This window comes from Macrobrachium nipponense, chromosome 15 (assembly GCF_015104395.2).
Source record: "Macrobrachium nipponense isolate FS-2020 chromosome 15, ASM1510439v2, whole genome shotgun sequence".
Lineage (NCBI taxonomy): Eukaryota > Metazoa > Arthropoda > Malacostraca > Decapoda > Palaemonidae > Macrobrachium > Macrobrachium nipponense.
Genome location: NC_087208.1, coordinates 72,894,977 through 72,917,640, shown reverse-complemented (window position 1 = coordinate 72,917,640; position 22,664 = coordinate 72,894,977). Strand labels below are relative to the sequence as shown.

The 22,664-nt window shown below is 37.3% G+C and overlaps 1 protein-coding gene across 7 annotated transcripts in view; it reads left to right on the top strand.

The window, feature by feature from the left end:
* The window catches only part of LOC135195049 (serine/threonine-protein kinase N-like), a 665,525-nt gene that overhangs the window by 255,343 nt on the left and 387,518 nt on the right, over positions 1–22,664 (top strand). For 5 of the 7 annotated variants that reach the window (XM_064221389.1, XM_064221388.1, XM_064221394.1 and 2 more), the window contains 3 exons: positions 18,847–18,879; positions 19,746–19,861; positions 21,414–21,603. In XM_064221389.1, the coding sequence (XP_064077459.1) occupies positions 18,847–18,879; positions 19,746–19,861; positions 21,414–21,603 (339 nt within the window). The remainder of the gene's footprint in view (positions 1–18,846; positions 18,880–19,745; positions 19,862–21,413; positions 21,604–22,664) is intronic. The other 2 variants (XM_064221391.1, XM_064221392.1) reach the window with 2 other exon arrangements.

The following is a 22,664-nucleotide window of genomic DNA, read 5'->3' as shown; positions in this document are numbered from 1 at the left end:
CTTCCTCTATGTCATTGGTCTGCTTCTTTCTTCTTTTATAGGTTTAATTTATTCATGGAAGTTATTTAATCCGATTAAGGAAGTTGATGAGTCGTCCGTCAGTGTATTGGAGTTGGTGAATGTCGTTCACCCCTGTTACGTTGCAAACCAGACGACGGAAGGTGGAGAGTTATTATTATTATTGTTATTATAATAATTATTATTGTTGCTGTTGTTGTTTGCATAGACGGGGCAGTTTGATATACAATGCGAAGAGTGCAGGGGTAATATGAAATCCGGTGTCGTATCACCGGAAGGTAATTTGATAGGCGATCATTTTATTTGAAGACATGACTCCGGTGCCACAATAAAAAAAAGTATCGAGGGATTGATCCCTTTTCAGAAGTGTTATATACAGCTTTTTCGTAACCTGCTAGGTTGTGTTTTTAGCCCGTGCCAACTAGTGTCATCGGATTTGCAGAAAAATCACGTGAAATAATAAACTGAAATATATTTTAATATATGTAGCGCGACTTCGTTCCCATCGGACTGTTATAAGAGAGTGAGGGCGTTGAATTTGAAACAGCGTTCCCACCAGAGAGCAGACGTGGAAACGCGAATTGAGAAGGAAAGTCTGGGAGATGGGGAAAGTAGATGATCATGATGGACGATAGGAACTTGATAAAAGAGTAAGAAACACGAAACAATCTCCCGATGAAGGAGAGAAAGAAACAAGTTAAAAATTGATGGTGGAGGTGATCCCGTTTTAAAGCAGTAGTAGTCATATGAAACATTCTCTCGGTGAAGATATTCACGACCAGAAAAAAGAAAATAAAAGAAACAGAGGAAGAATAGGAAACGTGAAATAAATGAGATCTGGGGTTCATCATTGAAAATGGGCTTTTCAGTTAACTGGTTTTCTAAATACTTTATATTTACTCCATCCAAATTATGGAAGGAGTAAGACACTGATGTCCTCAGTGTTGCTTTTATTGTTATGACTATGAATGTTGATAGTCAAAGGGAAGAACGTCATATTTGGTATCGTCGTCATTATTATCTAATATAATAGTAAAATCCGGGAGACAGTAGGGGAGACATGACAGGGCCACCCATCCCCTGAAAACCGGTTTGTCTGTCCCGGGTGGGGCGGGGTAGGTAGGGGAACGGGCGGGTAGGGGAAACATCCATCCTTGGACTATTATTCCTCCAAGCATCCACCCTCCTCATGCAAACCTTTTTGTCCGGCCCGGGGGAGGGAGCGGTTGGTATGGGGATCGGGAGAGTAGGGGAGCCAACAGTGCCGTGTTCCAGCGCACGCTGACAAGCTCGTTAAGAATAAACAAACATTTCTATGACGAAGCCTACAAAACCGATCACTTGGATCACTTGCAAAGTTATCTATATAAATGAGGTTGAACGTATGTGAAAAAGAGAACACAGGGAGAACTAAAAAGTGTGTATGTAGATTGTTTAATATTCACTCTTCGATTGACCTCCATAACCTTCGCAATAAAAGATGTTACGCCGACTTCTTCAGTTAGAGCCTTGTAGGGGTGGTATCAGGTGGTGAAGAATTTACTTACAATGACATTTTTGGGGATTTTGCCAAGGACTAGGCTCTCTCTCTCTCTCTCTCTCTCTCTCTCTCTCTCTCTCTCTCTCTCTCTCTCTCTCTCAAATCGATCGCAATATTAAAATCAGCCATAAGAAAAAAAATATATATATAATATTTATTAGATTATATAATTATTAGATATATTTATAATATAACTATATTTAATTATATATATAATATTATTTTATATATTATTACAAATTATTATTAATATACATACACACACACACTATATCAGCGATCTCCAGTTCCAGTGTAACTTCAGTTGTCACTTGATACAGTAGAGAAAACATGTCATTTTAGCTGTGATTTGCCTGTTTGTCGTCGGAACACGCTTGTTATTTTGGTTTTCTATTTACAGTTTGTCAGATATTATTCTGACTCTTTCTGTAAACATTTGTCATTGATTTTGCCTTAGAGTTTTGTCCTTTGTTTTGCCGTTTTGAGTTTTATCTGCCCTTTTGTGTGATTTTTACACTGTTTCTTTATGTGTATACCCACAAGGTCGTTTATTATTATTTTCTTCCTTTGATTATTATGTTTCACATCAAAGGCATATGGACTCGGGGTACGTTGCTTTGCGAGTGAAAGGCCATTTTAGCTTATTATGCAGGAAGTAAGTCGTGCATTCCGTTAATAGATATACCCAAGTTTTAAACACTGGGAAAGTAACGGTAATGTAATAATGCAAATCTTTAGCCGAATCGTTTGAGTGTGTATATATATATATATTATATATATATAATATATAATATATATATATATATAATTACATTTAGGATTAACTGGATAGATAGAACGATAAATAGTCTGCTTTGACCACTTGGCTGAAACCAGATAGCCATTTTGGAATCACCTCTTATCTATCAGGTACACCCGTAATCCCACCGTGTGATGAAGTCGACAATAACGGAATGAGCGGATTAGTAGTTATGAATTCTGAATTCAAAAGTCATTCGTGGGGAAAAAACAAAAAAAAAAGTGGGGACCCAAAACAAAGTTTTTCATGTTTAGTATCTATTTTTAATATATATCTATCCATCCGTCTAAACATCCTTTGCAAGAGTGATAGGAAACCACAACCAAATCTTGATTTGCTGGGCTAGTGTGTGTACGGCAGAGTGTATGTGTATCGGGAGGCAGGCGCGACCATGGCTGCAAATGGCCACGAGGAGGAGGAAGGTGGAGGAGTCTCCACTCCTAAATGAACGTATCCTCCTCCTCCCCTGCATGGGCGCCCGCCCCGCCAAATTCTCCGTTCCGGCAGCGTGTGGCTCCAGATCCCCCAGTAATAGTTGCATGGCAAAACGTTAAGCCACACGTCCGTTCACTATGATAATGAAGGAAGCCACAGCCGTTCGCATATTACCTCCCCCCCTCCAGTTCGGCCTCCCCCCCCTCCCCCCCCCCCCTTTTTTTTTTTTTTTTTTTTCCCCGCTCGCAGACCGGGAGGGGTCATCCAACCCCTTTATTGATAAGTTTGGCGACTGACGCGCTACTTGAGCAAAATTCATGTTTGTTGAGGACGCGGCCACTCTCGCCACTCTTGATGAGTGATCATACAAGCACAACAACAACAACAACAACAACCTACTTTTTCGTGGGGAGAGGAGTCGAGAGGTGTCGTTTAACATTCATATGAATATGCCGTATATCATGGAAGCACTTGCGACATTAGCAGACGCTTTTATATAAACATTTTAGTTCCATTAAAATATACTATATTGTAGCTGAGCGCATACCTTGTTTTTTTTAAAAACTAGTAAGAATACAATCACCAAAATAAAATTCTTACCCCCCCCCCCCTCCCACACACACCACACACACACACACATATTTTATGTCGCACAACTGTTGTTTATTATAGTTTTCGTCGTCATTCCCATCTACATCTGTCTTGACTATGAACTGCATTAGCAGCCAAAAATGCTGTTGATTCTAATGTAAAATGATAAGTTAATCGGTCCAATACCTTTAAATTTTTTTGGGTCTTCGTGGAAAGTTGGAATGCTTTAGGGTCCCTTTTTAAGTTTGCAACGATGGTAACGTCATTGTGAGGTTCTCATTCAACTTTATATGAATAACGAGTTTCAGAAATGGAAAAATTGTAGCTACCAGAAATAGCTGCATGCCGCCGCAGGCTTTTTTTCACCCTTGAAGCAACTTCCAGGGCATCCTATACAGGATGCCTTTTCCAGAAATTAAAACCAACAGAGAATATGAACGCGACTTCATATTCTTTGGCAAGCTGCACCTGATACTTTTGAAGTAGAAATCAGCAGAAGTCCATGTCCCTGGAAAGAGAACTGGAAAATGGCAACGTTATTTCCAGACATTTAGACACTTGCTTGTACAAAAGCCGCTTGCACTTTTTTCTTCAATTTCGTGCCATTGATTTAGATAAAGAAAAGGCTTTATGCCAGCACGGGCCATTGCCCAAATTGTAATCATGGTAATGTGTGAATTGGAGACAGAGTCCTGATGTGTTTCTTGGGACTCGGCCCAACCAACAAGCACATCCGACTGAAGAATGGCTCTGAAAGAATAATCCACCGCCAAATCCGATCTCTTATTTCCAGGTGGTATCGGAAACTCGCTACTTTTACCGCTCACAAAATGGAGGTAAGAGTAATAATAGCCTTCTGGAAACCTGCACAGGCAGGAAGCGTGCATTCCTGGAATTCCCACGGAATCTGGAAAAAAAAAGGCGATCCGAAATTCCAGCGTCCTGTGGGAACTTAAAAGAAATCCATGGAACAGGTGCAGCCGCCCATTCCGATAACAGAGCACATTAGCGCTCGTTCTCGTGAGGGAAGTCTTTTTTTAGTAATCATTTCTTCTTCTTCTTCTTCTTCTTCTTTATTATTATTATTATAAGCTTTTAATCTGATGTTTATTGTTGTTGACATCAATTTGAGTGCTTAGAATGCCTGCGTATTATTATTTATGTTATCATGTACAGTCATACAGAGCACTGAAAAGATAAAAGAGAGAAAAACGAGTAGGATAGATATAATGTTCAGATTTTTTTTTCCCTAGATAGGTTCATTGAGTGATCTGGATCTGACGTGACAACTGGCAGTGTCGGCCAAGAAAATGAAATGTAGAAATAACAAAATGAAAACAGCTGCACAAGCAGGTAGTTAAATATACACTTAATACACAGCAGCCTAAAAGTGAGCAACACGGGCGGAAGTTGTTTGACTGTCAAGAGTAGCGATAATTTGTTGTTGTTTGAAGCTATTTGATATTACCGTCCTTGTTTTGTTGCAGTAATATGAAATTTAATTTTATCAATGCAGACTGGTATGAGAGGAATTTTCTCGGTATAGCTAGTTATGTGAAAAAGCGGGGTCTCTCTCTCTCTCCTCTCTCTCTCTCTCTCTCTCTCTCTCTCTCTCTCTCTCTCTCGTAATGAATAAAGAACTTTGGGAACTATAGGCATTGATGAAATGCAGCGATTTGCCAGCAAAGTTTATCGAAAAGATTAAGTTGTAGAAGCCACTAAGCCCTTCAAGTTGCTGCAAAGTCGAAAAGTTGGTGAAGACTGGCAACAGAGCGACGGAATTAATTAGAAGTTTTGGTCAGGTCACCGTCCATTGCTGGTGGGTGGGAGGGAGGGAGAGAGAGAGAGAGAGAGAGAGAGAGAGAGAGAGAGAGAGAGAGAGAGAGAGAGAGAGAGAGCACAGTCACCAACCGCGTCGTCGGGAGGACGATTGTCTTGATTTCGGTGCCACAGCTTAGATTTATAACCATGGCCACCGCCCCCCGATTTTCTCTAGGGAGCGATGGGGCTTGCATCCCTCAAGGAGGTCTCAGGCATCCCTTCTGGGGTGGGCTTGTTCTTAACCCCCTTTCCATCCAGAAGAGAAGGGGAGGAGGGCAATGTATACTTGGGGGGGTAGGGAATAGAAATCTAAAAACTTATGGTAGGGAAGGTTTAGATCTTCACGTGCAACCTTGACGGGGAGAGTTATATCCTGGAAGAGGTTTGAAAGCTTTATAGGTCCGGGAGAATGAGGTGTTCATCTCAAACCCCTTCAGTGTGAGATGGGTTAAATCGAACTAGAGAATAGGGAGTGAGTAGGAAGTGAATGATTTATAAACCCCCTTTTCGTATCGGGAAAGGATGAGGGTATATGAACTGAAGGAAGTTAGATAGACCTCCTTGTATGAACTTGAAGATTGGGGCGGGAGGAACGGAAAGTTTTGGGAGGAAATGATTATTGGTAAATAACCCGCTTCCTTCCCCTACTCACAACTCTATGCATCTCCTTTTTATTGGTTTCGTTTTCCAATATATGATTGACTTGAGGAATGGGGATGAAATTCTTCCAAGTATCGCGTTCTCTCACTTTATGGAAATTTTTGGTCGTTATTGGTCTTGCTGTTATCATTTTGTTCCTGATGATCGTGAAGTTGTTCATTATAGCTCCCATTACCTCTGAAAAGTACTAATTTTGGTTTAGCCTTTTTTTGTGGTTGTCAGCCAGATTACCAAAAGTTTGCCACAGATGGGCTCTTGAACTAAGTGGTTGTTTAGAAGAGCTTGGAATTGAAACTTATCGTGATTCTGCTGGGTAGCGTTGATTGAAATATTAGAATTTTGCCTCAATCATTTTGAATGCCAAGAATGGACTGAATTATTTCAGAAGAATGCATTTCGTCTAGAAAGATTTATGTGCGATGTGATTGATAACATTGTTATCCTGTAATGTTATAGAACCGTTTTTTGAGCAGTCTTTAGCCTGAACAGAAGAAAAAATCATAAATATCTCAGCCACATTCATACTTTTAATGCTGAATCGTGGATGAACTTGTTCAGAAAACCTCCACTATTCAGCTGAATCATGTACTACTTACTTACACACAAGGCTCATCAGCAGTTTCCTGAATCTCTCTCTCTCTCTCTCTCTCTCTCTCTCTGTGTGTGGTGTGTGTGTGTGTGTGTGTGTGTGTGTGTGTGTGTGTGTGTGTGCGCGCACGTGCCATTTACCTCAGTCTTGCATGCAATCTTGCTTTTCCTCAGTATGAAAGCCTTTTCTTTCACGCCATCCATCTATTTAGCAAATATTTATAGGCCTTCTTGTCTTCCTGCCCTGGAACACTTCACTTCGACAGTGTACAAGCTTTTTCACCCACCATCCTCTTGTCTTCCATTTTATCCACATGGCTGAGTATTCTCTAAACACTGACTCATTTCCCCTACATTAACCTCTAAGTATGCTTTTAAATGTGTGAGAGAGAGATGTGGCTTGAAGACTAAATTTCTCAGGTGTACACAGTTATGAGTTTCATGTGCCCATGTGAACGTCTGCAATTGACATGTACGTACTTACATCAGTGTAAATTTGTATGTTTCCAGAGTTGTAAATGTATATTTATAAAAAGCTGCATATGTGTATTGCCATCAATTTATAAATATTTATGTTGTATACGAGTATGTGTGGATTTTGCTCAAAACATTTACTTACATATGTCACATAAGTTGTAAATGTGTGTTCAGTAGATATACGAAGCAAGATGTATGTCCCAAAAGATATATCTGTAGATATGTCTGTGTGTGTGTGTGTGTGTGTGTGTGTGTGTAGTAGTAGAAGGCGTTTTTATTATGCCATAAGAAGGAGTGTTTGTAAATCTAAGAAAGTGTATATTTACCAGGCTTAAAAGTGCTTCCGGCTACGTTCTTCTTTTCTTTTAGAACGTCTTTGAATATTTCTCGTAAGCTGTATATAAGTATTCAAGTGAACTCCCGTCCCAGGGTGTCTGTGACAGATACTCTTATTTATGAAGCCAAGGTTATCTATTCAGCTTTAATCATTCTCTTATGATTATGGTGACAACAGAATTTCAAAGGATTCTCTGACTAAATTTTCTCCTATTCAGGGCAACTCATTTCACACTTATTTGTTTGTGTGTGTGAGAGAGAGAGAGACTTATTCTCGTCTTGACACGATGGTTTACAAGTGAAAAGTTGGTTTCCAAGACAAATGTTAACTGGTAACTCGACTTATGGAGGATGTGTGGTTCACACTTGTGTTCATTCTCGATAACGCCAAAATGTGTGTGTGATGTGTGTGTGCGTGTTCATATCCACTTCAGCGGCGAATTCCTGAGATATCACTAGTGTGTGTGTATCCGCTGCTGACAGTGGAGTGTATCGATACTTAATCCAACTATTTTTTTAATTTGTAGTCAGTTTTTCAGCGTTTATTTTGAAATTTGTGGGAGGTGTGTGAGCCTTGGTGCGTGGGCTCTTTCGTGTGGGATTTTTCGTTTGTGAGCGCAGAATCACGTTGTAGGAAGCCGTATGTTCTTTTCGGTTTTAGTTTAGCATGGTTGACGCCAACCAGACTGTTGGTCTCCATAGTTGTGACCTCATTCGTGTTCTTTTCTTGCGATTGGGCCACCGAGAAGGGCAGAACTGTCCGATGCTAGCTAGCTCTGGCATGGTAAGGTGAATCAGTAAAGGAAAGGAAACAATATCGAAGTGACTTTTATGTATATACATCAGACGCTCAGAGACAGAAAAATGCAGCTTTCATTTGTAGATACAGACACAAACATATATATAAATATATATATATATATATATATATATATATATATATATATATATATATACATACATACATACATACATACATAGTGTATATATATATATATATATATATATATATATATATATATATATATATATATATATATATATATATATATATATATTATATATATATATAGCAGATGTACCTCGGCAATGAAACTGGACGAAATTTAAGATATCTTAGAAAGCTAAAGGTCAGGATTTCCATCCAGATTCATTTTCCCTGTGGTACTTACGCGTATATACATAACCTGTTATGATTTTTAGGCATATATATATATATATATATATATATATATATATATATATATGAGGTATATGTGTGTGTCCGTCTTAAATTCAATGAACGCTAAACCACTATGGCTCATGAGGATGAGTCTGTTCCAGCTCTAGGAAAGAAAATTTCTCAGAATTTGACAGACATATATGGATGGATGGAATGACTAAACCCTCCTGACCTAGTGGTAGCTTAACCTAACAGAAATATTTTTTCTAGATGCTTGCGAAGAGATGAGTGATGTCCCATACAGGTTATATTATATAGCGTTGGAATTGAGTAAAAGACAAAAGGCTACAAATGAAAGACTAGGCGGGCTGAGTAATGTAGATATCCAGTAGACTGTGCGTCGTAATTGCATTCAAAAGTAAGAGTATACAGAATTCTATACGATCAGTGAAGCTATACGAACCGTAAAAAATGTATATCTGAGAGATTGTGTTGGTCTGAGAATGAAGCTTTAAAAGAATACTCGTTGTCAGATGGTAAGAAATGACACCTTCAGATAAATGATATTATAAGGAAGATAGAGATGATTGGGACATGTCCAATGCGACGGTGACTCTTGCCTAGCCACCAGAAGTTTTGGCAGACAGCTCACAGTGCGAATTTCATTGCAACTGTTTTGCAAGATTCCATTTGCTGGATGGCCGAAAGTGCTTCAGTGCTTGGCTTCATAGCCCAGTTTTCTTGAATTAATGAAGCACGCGACGTGACATATAAATGAAGAGCTTCGTTACGTTATCAGTGTGACATCCTGTTGTTCATCCCCAGGCAGCCCGCCCTGTCTAAGATGGAAGAGATGTCGTACGGTGTAGTCGACCTCAAGTTACGACTCCATTCAAACGTTTCTTGTTTATAGTATGATAATGGAGTGGCTCCGTTGTGCAATCACAAAAGACGTGTAAAATAACTTTTCTAAAACTGTATCGTCATGATAATTATCGTACCTTGGTATCGTAACATAAAGTTCCTGTCGTTCTTACGAGCATGTCATGGTTTCTGGTTTCTCAGAACCAATATTTGCCAATAGTGAAGCCTGTGTCGAGAAATGTCGCAAATATTTACACTTGGTAGTTTACAGTACCGAGGGGTGGAATCATTGTTGGAATAGATATTGTAATGAAGCTTGAGTTGTATAGATGTAAAACGGTAGATGTGCTTACCAGACGTATGGTAAGTCCTGCGATGGATCCCAAAAATGGGGGAATCAAGTTGCCCCTTAGGGGTTAGCTTGGATGGAGAAGTTATGGGGCTAACAGAGAGTGTGTGTGTGTGTGTGTGTGTGTGTGTGTATGTGTGTGCGCGAGTTTGGTCAACACCGCAAGATCTTCCCATCAGAGGTATTCGTTTATATATTACACACACACACATATATAATCGTGCTCATGAAGGCGTTGAGAGAGAGAGAGAGAGAGAGAGAGTAAACCGAAATTGTTATCACATTTCTATCGGAAATCCACAGGCAGACATTAGTGAAATCGCATTAGTGAGTGGTGGTAGTTGAGTGCGAAAACCCTCCCGCCCCTCTTTCATAAGAGTCTGTTGTTGTGTTAGACAGGAAAAGGTCGGGAAATTAAAGAAGTGTGGAGTCATTATTATATGTGATGTGTGTGAAGGGGAGAAGGATAACTATCAAAAGAAAATGGATGAAATAAACGAGGAAAGATACTGGAATAATGACGATGCTCTTGCTGACCTGGACGACGAGGAAGAGAGCGGGACTCGATCCAGCCTTCTATTCTCCGAGGATGAGGGTAAACACGTCGTCGATGTCATTGCTTCGTTTTCTCTCTTCTTTGTTAATTCTTGCTCTTGTTCATTCAGTGTTACGCTTACTCGCTTTTCGTTTTCACCTGTCATGTTTTATCATTTTAATTTTGTTTTCATTTAAATCCGTGTCATTTTTTTTTTAAATTTGTATGACAATATTTTCTTTTATTATTTGTGTTATGCCTGTTTTATGTTTTATTGAGTTAGTTTACTTATTCAAGATTCTTGTTGCAATCTTTGTCCAATATTTTCTCAATATTTTTCGTTTTTTGTCGTGGTTTATGTTTTTATTAATTTTTCGTCGGTTACCGATGCATGATTGGCTCAGTATTGTTGTGTTTCAGTATTCTTTCGTATTTTTTGTTACTCTTTATAATGAACTACTTTTAGTATTTATTCTAAAGTCTTTGGAAGCGGTAATTATGCTGGTGCTTGGGTCAATTTTCTTCGTAATCGCAATTTGTATTGCATCAGCTAAGCAACAAAAGCAAAAACTCTTAATTAAGGTCATTTACTTGTCACTTCGTTTCCCAGAGCCGATTCTATTTCTTGTAAAACCTGACCAGCGACAAAATGGGCGAATGGAACGATACTCTTAACTTTAAACTGAAATCATTCATAAAAAGATGTCAATCTATTTTTTTTTCAATAAGTAAGCTGGCAGAAGTGGAAGAATATATTGTGACGTTCAAAAGGAAATTGCAACAAAATAGAAACGCGCTGCGCTCAGTTTGAAATCGAGTTTCTTCTTCTTCTTCTTCTTCTTCTTCTTCTTCCAGGATTAGAGTCGGAAGGCTGCGTGAATTTTTGATTGGCGCAGCTCATTCCTACAATAAAACGCTTTCATGCTCGCGCTGAATAGCTTAGGTCTCTCTCTCTCTCTCTCTCTCTCTCTCTCCTCTCTCTCTCTCTCTCTCTCTTTCTTCTAATAGAGAGGTCCTTGCTGCCAACACGTCGTCCTATCCATCCTCCTGCCTCTTCATTGGTGGAAGGGCGGAGGCTAGATGAGGAAAAGCGAAGAGAGAGAGAGGAGAGAGAGTGAGAGAGAGAGAGATGCAGTGTCCTTTTGGCACTAAAATCCCAGGACCCTTTCGACGTCTATCCTATCCTCCCCTCTTTTCTTTTGAGCATCTTGCTTGGTCTCCTCCTCCTCCTCCTCCTCCTCCTAGTCGCTTTTGCTCTACTTGTTAGGATGTGGCAAGGGTGGGGAGGGGTTAGAGGTAGGGTTTGTTTTTCGTTGATATTTGATCCTTCGTGTGCATTGTTGACAAAAGCTTTTCGGCGCTGCAAGCATGGTCCCCCCCCCCCCTCCTCTCCTCCTCCTCCTCCTCCTCCTCCTCCTCCAAATCTTGTTTGGCGCAGTGTGAAAGGAAGGTGGTGATGTAGTATGGCAAGTAGGTCTTTTTTTAAATTCCCTCCCGCAGCTAAACATCAATCGGCCTCCTCTTCTATATCATCAGCTCAGATATAAAATCATTAAAAAAAAAAGTTTATCTTTTGCTCTGATCCCCCTTTTTTGTCCCCAGAACTCATGACTAAAATTATTATTATTATTATTATTATTATTTTATTATTATTATTATTATTATTATTATTATTATTATTATTATTATTATTATTATTATTTACTTTTTCTTTTATCTATCACAGTCATCTTATTCGACCGGATGGTTTTTATAGGGTGGGGTTCCGGGTTACACCATGTCTCCTTATAGGACTCCATTACTTTTCTTACTGTGTGCGCTGTTTCTAGGAGCACACACTTCTGCATGAGTCATGGAGCTACTTCAACATCTAATTTTATTATTATTATTATTATTATTATTATTATTATTATTATTATTATTATTATTATTACGCCCCCCAGAAAATGTTTATTGAAATTTTTGGTCCATCGAAAACTAAAATTGATGAACGCTTCGCTACTCGTGTTTGAAAATAATTTATCAGAAAAAGTTAGTTTTTTTTTTACACATTTTACGATATTTCATATACGGTGAACGTAAACGTAGCAGTTGTAATGTCATTTTAAAAGTTTATGCCTATTTTATTATTGCAGTTTATTGCTATATTGCCCAAGATATCTTTGAAAAACATTTTTCCCCGAAAAGATGGAACGAGACTTCCTCGGGCATATTTTATTTGTGTGTTTTTATCCTCTTTGTTTACAGTGACTGTTTTCGTTTGTGAACGTAATTAGTACATGATGTCGCCCCACGTAAATGTTCCTGCTAGAACATTTGTAAGCCTCCGTGTCTCTCGGGAGAGGACGAGAAGAGAGTGCTACTCGTCTGTGAGGGCCTCTGCGTCTTTCGTACAATCTTTGGAGTTCTCTGCTCAACTCTAAGCCTTCCCAATTCTGAGCCTACCCGTCCCGAGAGTAAACAGACCTTTATGCTACTTAGGATTAACGAGCTGGGCTAGCTACTTCTTGTAAGAGAGAGAGAGAGAGAGAGAGAGAGAGAGAGAGAGAGAGAGAGAGAGAGAGAGAGAGAGAAAGGAAAGCGAGGGTAAGAGGACCAGAGAGAGAGAGAGAGAGAGAGAGAGAGAGAGAGAGAGAGAGAGAGAGAGAGAGAGAGAGAGAGGTAAATTTGACTTTCGTCCTCGTGTAATCCATCTTATAATTCTGGTGTTTGTATATAATTATGTTTTCTATAGGGTTGCCTTGAATGGCAGAACCCGACCCTCCCGTCTTTTGTTCAAAAAAGGAGATTTTGTGAGAGATTTTTTTTTTTTTCTTCTTCTGGGGACCGGATGGCGAGCCCTCAAATATTCCGGGAAATGTAACCTTCACTAAATTTTGATGAGGAGAGAGTTGAAAGGCCTTTATGTATCTGTCACTCCCTGAAAGCATTTTTAAAAGCAGGTATATTTCTAGTGGTGTTATTAGCAGGCTTACAGCCTTATCTTTTATTGAAGAATCAGGTGATATTTTAACTTGTTTTAATTCTTCCTTCATATAATGTTTGCTGTATAGTACCGTGAGAAATATGAACATGTGGGTACTCGCTCTCCCTTGTTTAAAAAAAAATGGTTCATTGGAGATAAACCTCCCCACCTATAGAATTGTAGTCGTGTGGAATATATATATATATATAATATATAATTATATATATATATTATATATATTATATAATATATATATAATTATATATATAGATATATTATATATATATATATTAACCAACGTTGAAGTATTTTTCAGTGGCGACCAATGGATTGAAACTTTGCGCCAGTTATTAGTACATTTCGGGCTTAGCAAAATACAGTGTGTCATGCAAATAGGTTCTATACAAGTTGCACATATTCTCTCTCTCTCTCTCTCTCTCTCTCTCTCTCTCTCTCTCTCTCTCTCTCTCGTACAAACTTTGGAATTCTCTTAATGCTTCAGTTATCCGCAAGTCTTCATTCTATCTTACATCATATAGTAGGGGGTTCATTTGCTTCTTTTGGGGTTTAACCTTCCCCGTTATTTGCCCTTCCTCGTGTTTCTATCGGTTTCAGGCTTTAACGGTGTTACTGGTTCTCTTGGCCGTTGCGTTACTCAGAATCTGGATCACATGCTAATCTGTTTCTGCAGATCCGGTGTGGACCCCACCAAGGCGAGTACTATCAACTTCAGTAATCTTGCATACGCTTTTCTTCTGCGATGTAGCATTCTCTTCCCCGTCTTTCTTGAAATGAGACAACTGGAGATAAAATCCTTTTCAAAATCGCTGCAGACGTCTGTGCTGGTCTCCAGCCAAGCTGTGAGATTCACAGGTATTCCTGAAGGTGTGTTAAAGCACTGTTGTTTGCTCAGGTCGTCTGAGCAGCAGAAAGTGTCATAGGTTTCATTAAACAGACCGTGTGAATCAAGAAGCACTTATCTGTAAGCTAAGATTGTTAAGAATTGGTGGATCTTTTGTTAATATTTAAAATTGAAGTTTAGTAGGCAGGAGCCAAAGTGTCTGTGTTGATGGCCTATCTAATAGCTTTAGCAGTGTTATTTCAAGTGTTTCTCAGGGTAGTGTTCTTGGACCTTTGCTATTTATTTCGACACTGATGACGTCATGTGGAAAGGTCTGGAGAATAGTCAGATTGCGAAGGCCGATGATGCTACTCTTCTAGCGATTGTAACGTTTTTAGAATGTTTTGGGATGAATTCTTCCTTGTTTGGATCCCTGTTCTCCAATGCGGTATTCTGGGGTCGACTCTCATCTCAAACTCTTGGATCGAGTTATGTCATCAGTCATGCTTATTTTGCCAACTCATATTGTTGACTTGTGGCTGTTTGTTGCATAAAATGTACTACAATGACAAACATCTCTGCACTCTTGGGTTCATAGTCTGTTGACTGTCCATGAGCCTTTTCAGCTGAAGATTTCAAACAAGAAAGAAAATAGACCTAAACCTAACAGACGTTTGTACATTAGGATGGTGATTTTGGGTATTGAATGTGGGAGATTTGGATGTATCTCTTGAAATGGATTGTTAAGTGTATAGTACGGATCAGTTTAGGCTGGGTACTATGTGGAGTAGGTATTTTAAGAGTAGGCAAATGCAGGCTGTACTACCGGGTCTTTATTACGTATCAGAAGGCCAGACCCCCAAAACGCCTGAGAGTTGAAGAGCTACAGTATTATTATTATTATTATTATTATTATTATTATTATTATTATTATTATTATTATTATTATTATTATTATTATTATTATTATTATTTGGGAAAACTCTCTTGTATCACGAGAGTATATACAATGTTCTAAGGGGTCCACAATAATAAAAATTTTAAAAGTTCGCGTATAATTTATATACTATGTATAAAAGCTTTAGGAAGGATTCGAAAAGCTTTTATAAAGTGTATAAATTATACATGATGAACTTTTAACATTTTTATTATTGTGGAGTGTGGACCCTTTAAAACATTATTATTATTATTATTATTTTATTTTATTTTATTTTTTTTTGCTCTATCACAGTCCTCCAATTCGACTGGGTGGTATTTATAGTGTGGGGTTCCGGGTTGCATCCTGCCTCCTTAGGAGTCCATCACTTTTCTTACTATGTGCACCGTTTCTAGGATCACACTCTTCTGCATGAGTCCTGGAGCTACTTCAGCCTCTAGTTTTTCTAGATTCCTTTTCAGGGATCTTGGATCGTGCCTAGTGCTTCTATATATGATTGATGATGATGATTGAATGATGATGATGATTGATATGAGATGATGATGATGATTGATGATGATTGATGATGATGATTATTATTATTATTATTATTATTTGGGAAAACTCTCGTGTATCACGAGAGTATATACAATGTTCTAAGGGGTCCACAATAATAAATATTTTTAAAAGCTCGCGTATAATTTTTATACTATGTATAAAAAAGCTTTAGGAAGGGTTCGAAAGCTTTTATAAAGTGTTTATAAATTATACATGAACTTTTAACATTTTTATTATTGAGGAGTGTGGACCCTTTAAAACATTATTATTATTATTATTATTATATTATTATTATTATTATTATTATTATTATTATTATTATATTTTTTTCCTGCTCTATCAGAGTCCTCCAATTCGACTGGGTGTTATTTATAGTGTGGGGTTCCGGGTTGCATCCTGCCTCCTTAAGAGTCCATCACTCTTCTTACTATGTGCGCTGTTTCTAGGATCACACACTTTTGCATGAGTCCTGGAGCTACTTCAGCCTCTAGTTTTTCCAGTTTCTTTTTCAGGGATCTTGGGATCGTGCCTAGTGTTCCTATGATTATGGGTACAATTTCCACTGGCATATCCCATATCCTTCTTATTTCTATTTTCAGGTCTTGATACTTATCCATTTTTTCCCTTTCTTTCTCTTCAACTCTGGTGTCCCATGGTATTGCGACATCAATGAGTAATACTTTCTTCTTGATTTTGTCAAGCAACGTCACGTCTGGTCTGTTTGCACGTATCACCCTATCTGTTCTGATACCATTGTCCCAGAGGATCTTTGCCTGATCGTTTTCTATCACTCCCTCAGGTTGGTGCTCGTACCACTTATTACTGCAAGGTAGCTGATGTTTCTTGCACAGGCTCCAGTGGAGGGCTTTTGCTACTGAATCATGCCTCTTTTTGTACTGGTTCTGTGCAAGTGCCGGACATTCGCTTGCTATGTGGTTTATGGTTTCATTTTTCGTGTTGCACTTCCTACATATGGGAGAGATGTTATTTCCATCTATCGTTCTTTGGATATATCTGGTTCTTAGGGCCTGATCTTATGCTGCTGTTATCATTCCTTCAGTTTCCTTCTTGAGCTCTCCCCTCTGTAACCATTGCCATGTGTCATCGCTGGCCAGTTCTTTAGTCTGTCTCATGTATTGTCCGTGCATTGGTTTGTTGTGCCATTCCTGTTCTGTTTGTCATTCTCCTCTGTCTGTATATTTCTGGGTCTTCGTCTACTTTTATCAGTCCTTCTTCCCATGCACTCTTGAGGCACTCGTCTTCACTGGCTTTCAGATATTGCCCCAGTGCTCTATTCTCGATGTTATTATTATTATTATTATTATTATTATTATTATTATTATTATTATTATTATTATTATTATTATTATTATTCGCCAGGCTCCAATAAGAAAGCAGCCTAGAAGAGAAAAAGCGATAGGAAAAATAAGAAAACATTATATGAGGGAAATAAGGAAAAAGTCAAAATGAACCGAGGTTCACGTAAACATTTTCAGTAAAAATGTATTCGTACCCAGTTTGAAATTTTGAAAGTTCAAATGATTCGACTACATGAATAGGAAGATTATTCCACAAATCGGTCACAGTTATAACAAAACTTCCAGAAAAATGTCTGGTATTGAACTTTCGAAAGAAAAGGCACGACTGCATACTAGCGTTGACTTGTGTCTATTAGTATGGGTTGAACCGCATCATAGTCTTGAAGGTCTTCATGCCCAGGCTGATCAGAAGTATAAAACTGTATAAACTAAGGCCAGTGAGGTCATCGGACGGAGCCAGAGACTATTGCAATACTAGGAAATTTATTTTACTCTGCACTCGAGTACTTTCAGGCCCTATCTGTGGCACATTTGCAAGAGATGTGTAGTTTGTGGGTTCGTTTTCAATCTTCAGAAGAAAACTGAAATAAGTTTTTGCTTGGTTCAAGAAATTTAATGTTGCCAAGGTTCACCCCCCGACAGTTGAAGATGCGAGTCGCCCAAGAAAAAAAATAATAATAATCAAGCAGGCTTAAATGCAAAGGCCTGGCCGAACAAGTAAACCTGTAGTGATGTACCCTGTAGGTGTCTCGTGTAGGTACTTTTCATGCATTACTCGTTTCGTGCGGCCTCTAATTCTGTAACATGGAAAGCGTTGGGCTGCCCGTTATTTAAAATTCGCATTATAATTTTCTTTCTTTTTGTTTTTCTATGAGTTACGATTGTGTGTGTTTTGCTGGAATATTATCTTGATTTGTGGGTGCAGCGAAAATATTAAAATCGAGAAATCATTCACCTTTTCCTGCTTTAATGTATTAGTCAAGTGACCATTCAGTATTAAGTCTTCTTTTGTCTTCAGAGTGGTAATTGATTGGAATAATTTTTTTATATACTTTAAACAAGTTTTTTTCACCACTGATGAATTTGAACTTAATCATTTTGCAATATCTTCAAGTGCTATTATATTCTCTATATCGGGTGTAGTAGATTAAGTAGAATATTTTAAATTACTTTTTATGTATGTGCTTAATAAGCTCGCGAATTTTAGGAATGTTTTGAATGCTTGTGTATATGATTGAAAATTATGAATTTTAGAAATAGTTTTTGAATACAGAATTTGTGTACATGATTGATAAGTAATTTTGAGTAATATTGTGGATTGGATATGATATAATGTATAATTGAATTGTAGTAATTTGGTTTTATAATCAAAGGGAACTTGTGTGTTTTAGTCATATTTTTCTTATGTGGCACGAATATCATAAATGCTTATTTTAGATGTCCAGTCTTGTTAGTATAGTTGATTGACAATTAGAAATTTTATAATAATTATGAAAAACAGTTGATTAATTTTATATATATATATAATCACATATACATATATATATATATATACATATACAAATATATGGTATATATGATATATATAGATATATATATAGATATATATATACATATACATATATATATGTGATATATACATATATATATATATACACACACACACACACACTCACACACAATAATTACCTTTATTTTATTTATTGTTATTCGTAGATTGGGAGTTGTTTAAAGCTATTTCTCCTTGGAAGAATTCTCATTTTCTGGAACATTGAAAGGACAAGATTTTTTTTTTCTTTATACTAGATCGTGTTACCTGTCTCACCTGTTGCATGAATCATGCTTCTCTGAAATTGCTGCTTTTGTTGGTTTAATGTTTTGTTGTCTTATGTTAATGAAGCACTGGTTGTATATATAAGCAGTAGTAGCAGCAATAATTGTGACGTTGCTGTTGTTATAGTAGTAGTAGTAGTAACAAATGCTATATAGTAATCCCTTGAGGTACTGAGATCGTGTCATTCAAAAAAGACCCGTTATTAATGTAACCTTGTCAATGTCTTGGTCATGTTTAGGTCTGTATCACAGGGTGAGGAATGCAGGGAAAGGTAAAAATTATAATTGTAAATCCCTCTTCTGTCTCTCTTTATGCTGATCTTCTAGGTTTTATTTATATATTATCCTTCATGTAAGTTTTGCTTAGGCTGTGATCTTTTACTTTTTCCCCTAAGTTGTGCTTAGGCTCTATTTATTCTCCATTGTAAGTCTTAATTAGGCTTTATTTTTCTCCTGTAAGACTTTGTGTTTTCTCTCCTTCCTGTAAGGCTTGATCAGTTTTTCTTCTTAGTGATTTTTCTTTCTATCACCTCTGGATGCTATTTTTCATTTTTTCACTTCCCCCATTGTTTTTACCCCATTATCTTCTTTTACACTAATTTGACTATGATTCTTAGCTGGGATTTCTTTGTTTCTTTTTGTTTTTGTTCTTCCTTCTGCTGTATCCATCTGTTTCCTTTGCCATTTTACAATTGTTCTTTTAAAACTTTTCTGCCCTTTCATATCGCTAATATTGTTGGTATTCTTCTTTACTCCTCTTTATAATTTGTGTTGTATAAGAAACTTCTTAGAACATTAAAAGTTTTTCATTATGATTGTTGATCTGTTTGTACTATGAGTTATCTATTTATATTTGAATAAGATTATTTTCACATTTTAGTGTATTTTATAATCATGTTGAGATTATGTGGTAATGCTCAGTAAAATATGTTCAAGTTGTTGATAGTGATTATTTTGTGTTGCATATGTAGTGTTTACCATGATTATTGACATTTTTATAACAACTTACTCCAGGCAGAAAAGAATATAATGAAGTATGTGAAGGTGAAGAGCTTGCAATTCCATACCTGTTGTTCACCTCACCAAAAAGAAAAAAATGACTTTATAGGGGAATATTAATGTTCATCAATTTTTGCAGATCCTCCATCATCTCCAACGACGACAGACTCTCAGGAGAAATCCATGGAACCTCCAATCTCTTCCTTCGATCAGAGACTTGTCAACCTGGAAAAGCAGCTCGATATTGAACTCAAGGTAAGTGGTCTTGGTGAAATTAAAGGTGGGTGATCATCAAAGGCAAGGGCTAAGTAGAACTTAAAATGAGTACTAATCCTCAAGTGTTAGGTTGTAGATAGGACTTGAGAGAGTAACCCTCAAAGGTCAAGGTCTTGGTAAAACTGTAGATGAGCTCTCCTCTTAGGACAAGACTTCAGGAGATATGCTGCCAAGATACTGTAGGCAAGGATTTTCATGATGAAGTAGGATTAGGAATGAGTAATTGTAGGACCTGGTACAGGTGAAACATCAAAGGCCAGTGTATTTATATTAGATTTTTTCAAGCTCATGATTGATAATTATTGCAATGTTTTATGTTCAATAACTAAATAACATACCAGTTACCAGGCATTGAAGAAATGTAGGAAAGTGCCAGAAGCAAAGACTGAGATGGATGTGTAACTTGTAAATGAGTGTGGTATGGATTTGGCATGGGTAAGTAGCAATAGTTGGGATTGGCATGAGAAAGGTGTAACAAAATTATGGCAGCTGGTTGGTATGTGGAATGTGTGAAAAGTAAGGTGGCTGCAGATTAGTATGTGAGAAGGTGCCAAGAGATTGGAAAATGATGAAATAAGAAGGGCAGGCTAAGATTACAGAGGTGGTGAGAGAGTCACGATTGAGATGGTATGGGCATGTGTTGAGGAGGGAGTGAAGAGGGCTTGGGAGGAACCTGTTAGAGGAAGAAGATGGAGTGGGAGACACAGAATTAGATGGCGAGATAAAGCGAAGGGAGATATGGAGAGAAGAGGGTTGGTGGAGGATGATGCCTTTGATAGAAGGCAGTGGAGAAGGTGCATCAGGCAATTGACCCCTTAATGTAGGGATGACATGGGAAAGAAGAAGGTGCCATGGAACAAAGACACTGATTAGCCCGATTCAGGTTTTCATAGGCAAGACTGAGAAGTAATAGTTGAAGGGAAGAGTTTATAGGTAATAGAAATGATTAAGCTTGGGAGTATAAAGAGTTGTATGTTTTAGGAAAGAGAAGTGTTGGGCAAAATGAAGTTATGAATCAAGAAAGATAATAATGAGTGGTGGGATTGTTGGAAGGTATGAAGGTAGTCAGTGACACCAGCCCTGAGGAGACTGTCAAAGAGGAGGTTAATGAATAAAAAGTCTGTACCTATGAAATGGTTAAAATATTCGTCTTTGTTCGCATGCTATGTGTTTTCGAAATGAGCTACAGTATATGTAATATTTTCTTTTTAATTTGTTAATGAAATATTTGCAGTTTATTATTTTATATATTTTAAGAAGATTTGGAGAGCCCTATAAAAAAAACTAGAGATTTAAGCTTTTGACTTCAGACTTTGTAAGAAATAGTATAGTGGCTGTCTCAGTTGCCTCAGTTTTTTTTGGCAAATTGTACCAATATTTTTTGTTGATTAATTGCAGGTTCAGCACAGTAATTTGGGAGCCATTTCATCAAGTTTATTAATAAGGAGCCTCATCATTCTTACCAGTAAATCTTGTTTTGTATTCTCTTGATTGATGAAGATGTAATTTAAAACCTCTTGTCTAATTTCAGGTTAAAGTGGGGGCAGAAAACATGATACAAATGTATAGTGCGGGACCAATGAGAGACAAAAAATTATTAGCAGAAGCTCAGCAGATGTTGCAAGATTCTAAGGCCAAAATTGAGTATATTAAGATGCGCAGAATGAAGGCGAAACAAATTCAAACAGAAAATGGTGTAGATGCAGAGGGTAAGCCCAAAGGTGAGGCTTTTGTTTTTGTGGAATATGCTAGTTTTTGCAATTATGACTATATTTTTAGTTTCTGTAATACTAAATGCTTTTAAAGAGCTAGGTCAGCTGCCAGTTACAATCATACTGTACTTGATTTTGTTTCATAAAAAGAAAAAAAAATGTGATGTTTAAACATGGTTCACATGTATTTTTTATGCTGGCTTCATATTTTGTGCAATTGAATGGTTGGGTTGATTTTTATTAATGCCACAATACATCGAACTTGAAACACACATGGGAAGATGCATTACTTGGTGTACTATATAATTTTTGTCAGTAATGTTTTTAGGTCAGGGCTTTCAGTTGATGGTGTTATATGTGAAATGAGATATCTCATTTTCTTTCTCTCATTTTCTTTAATAGTTTGCACTGTGGTGCCTGAATCTGATGTGGTCTTCCCATTTCCAGATCTTCCATTATTGTTATTAATTCATACAAGCTAACCTGCTTCCTTAGTTAGAAAAGCTGACTACTGCAAGCCAAAGAGTTCTAATAGAGAAAGCAGATTAGTACAGAAAATGCAATATATAACTAAAGAATAAATTTTTTTAGAATTATCAAAGAAAAACAAATAAGGTAAAACTATAAAGTGAGAAAATTACTTGAGCTTATGCAACAACAAAAATTTGAATCCAGTGTGAACTTTTATAGTTGCAACAATAAAACTACTCCATTAGGAAGATCATTCCATAATTTGGTTAGAGCTAGATTAAAACATCAAGAAAATTGCAAGTATTGATCCTCACCAAAGAGTTAGTATTAACTGTATATCTAGCAATCCAATGGTGGATGGTATCATATGGTGTAGTAAATGAATACAAAACGTTATCAGAATAGTAATGAAAAATATAAAGTAGACCGTGAACTAATTGAACAATGGTGCCATAGATTAATTGGCAGATTTGGAATAAAAAATATAGTAAATTAGAGTTGTTCAACAATTTAAATACAAGTCAACTGCTGGAGACCAATCTAGGGAACATATTTGAAATATGGTGAAATCAAATGATAACAGAATTTCCTCTGGACAG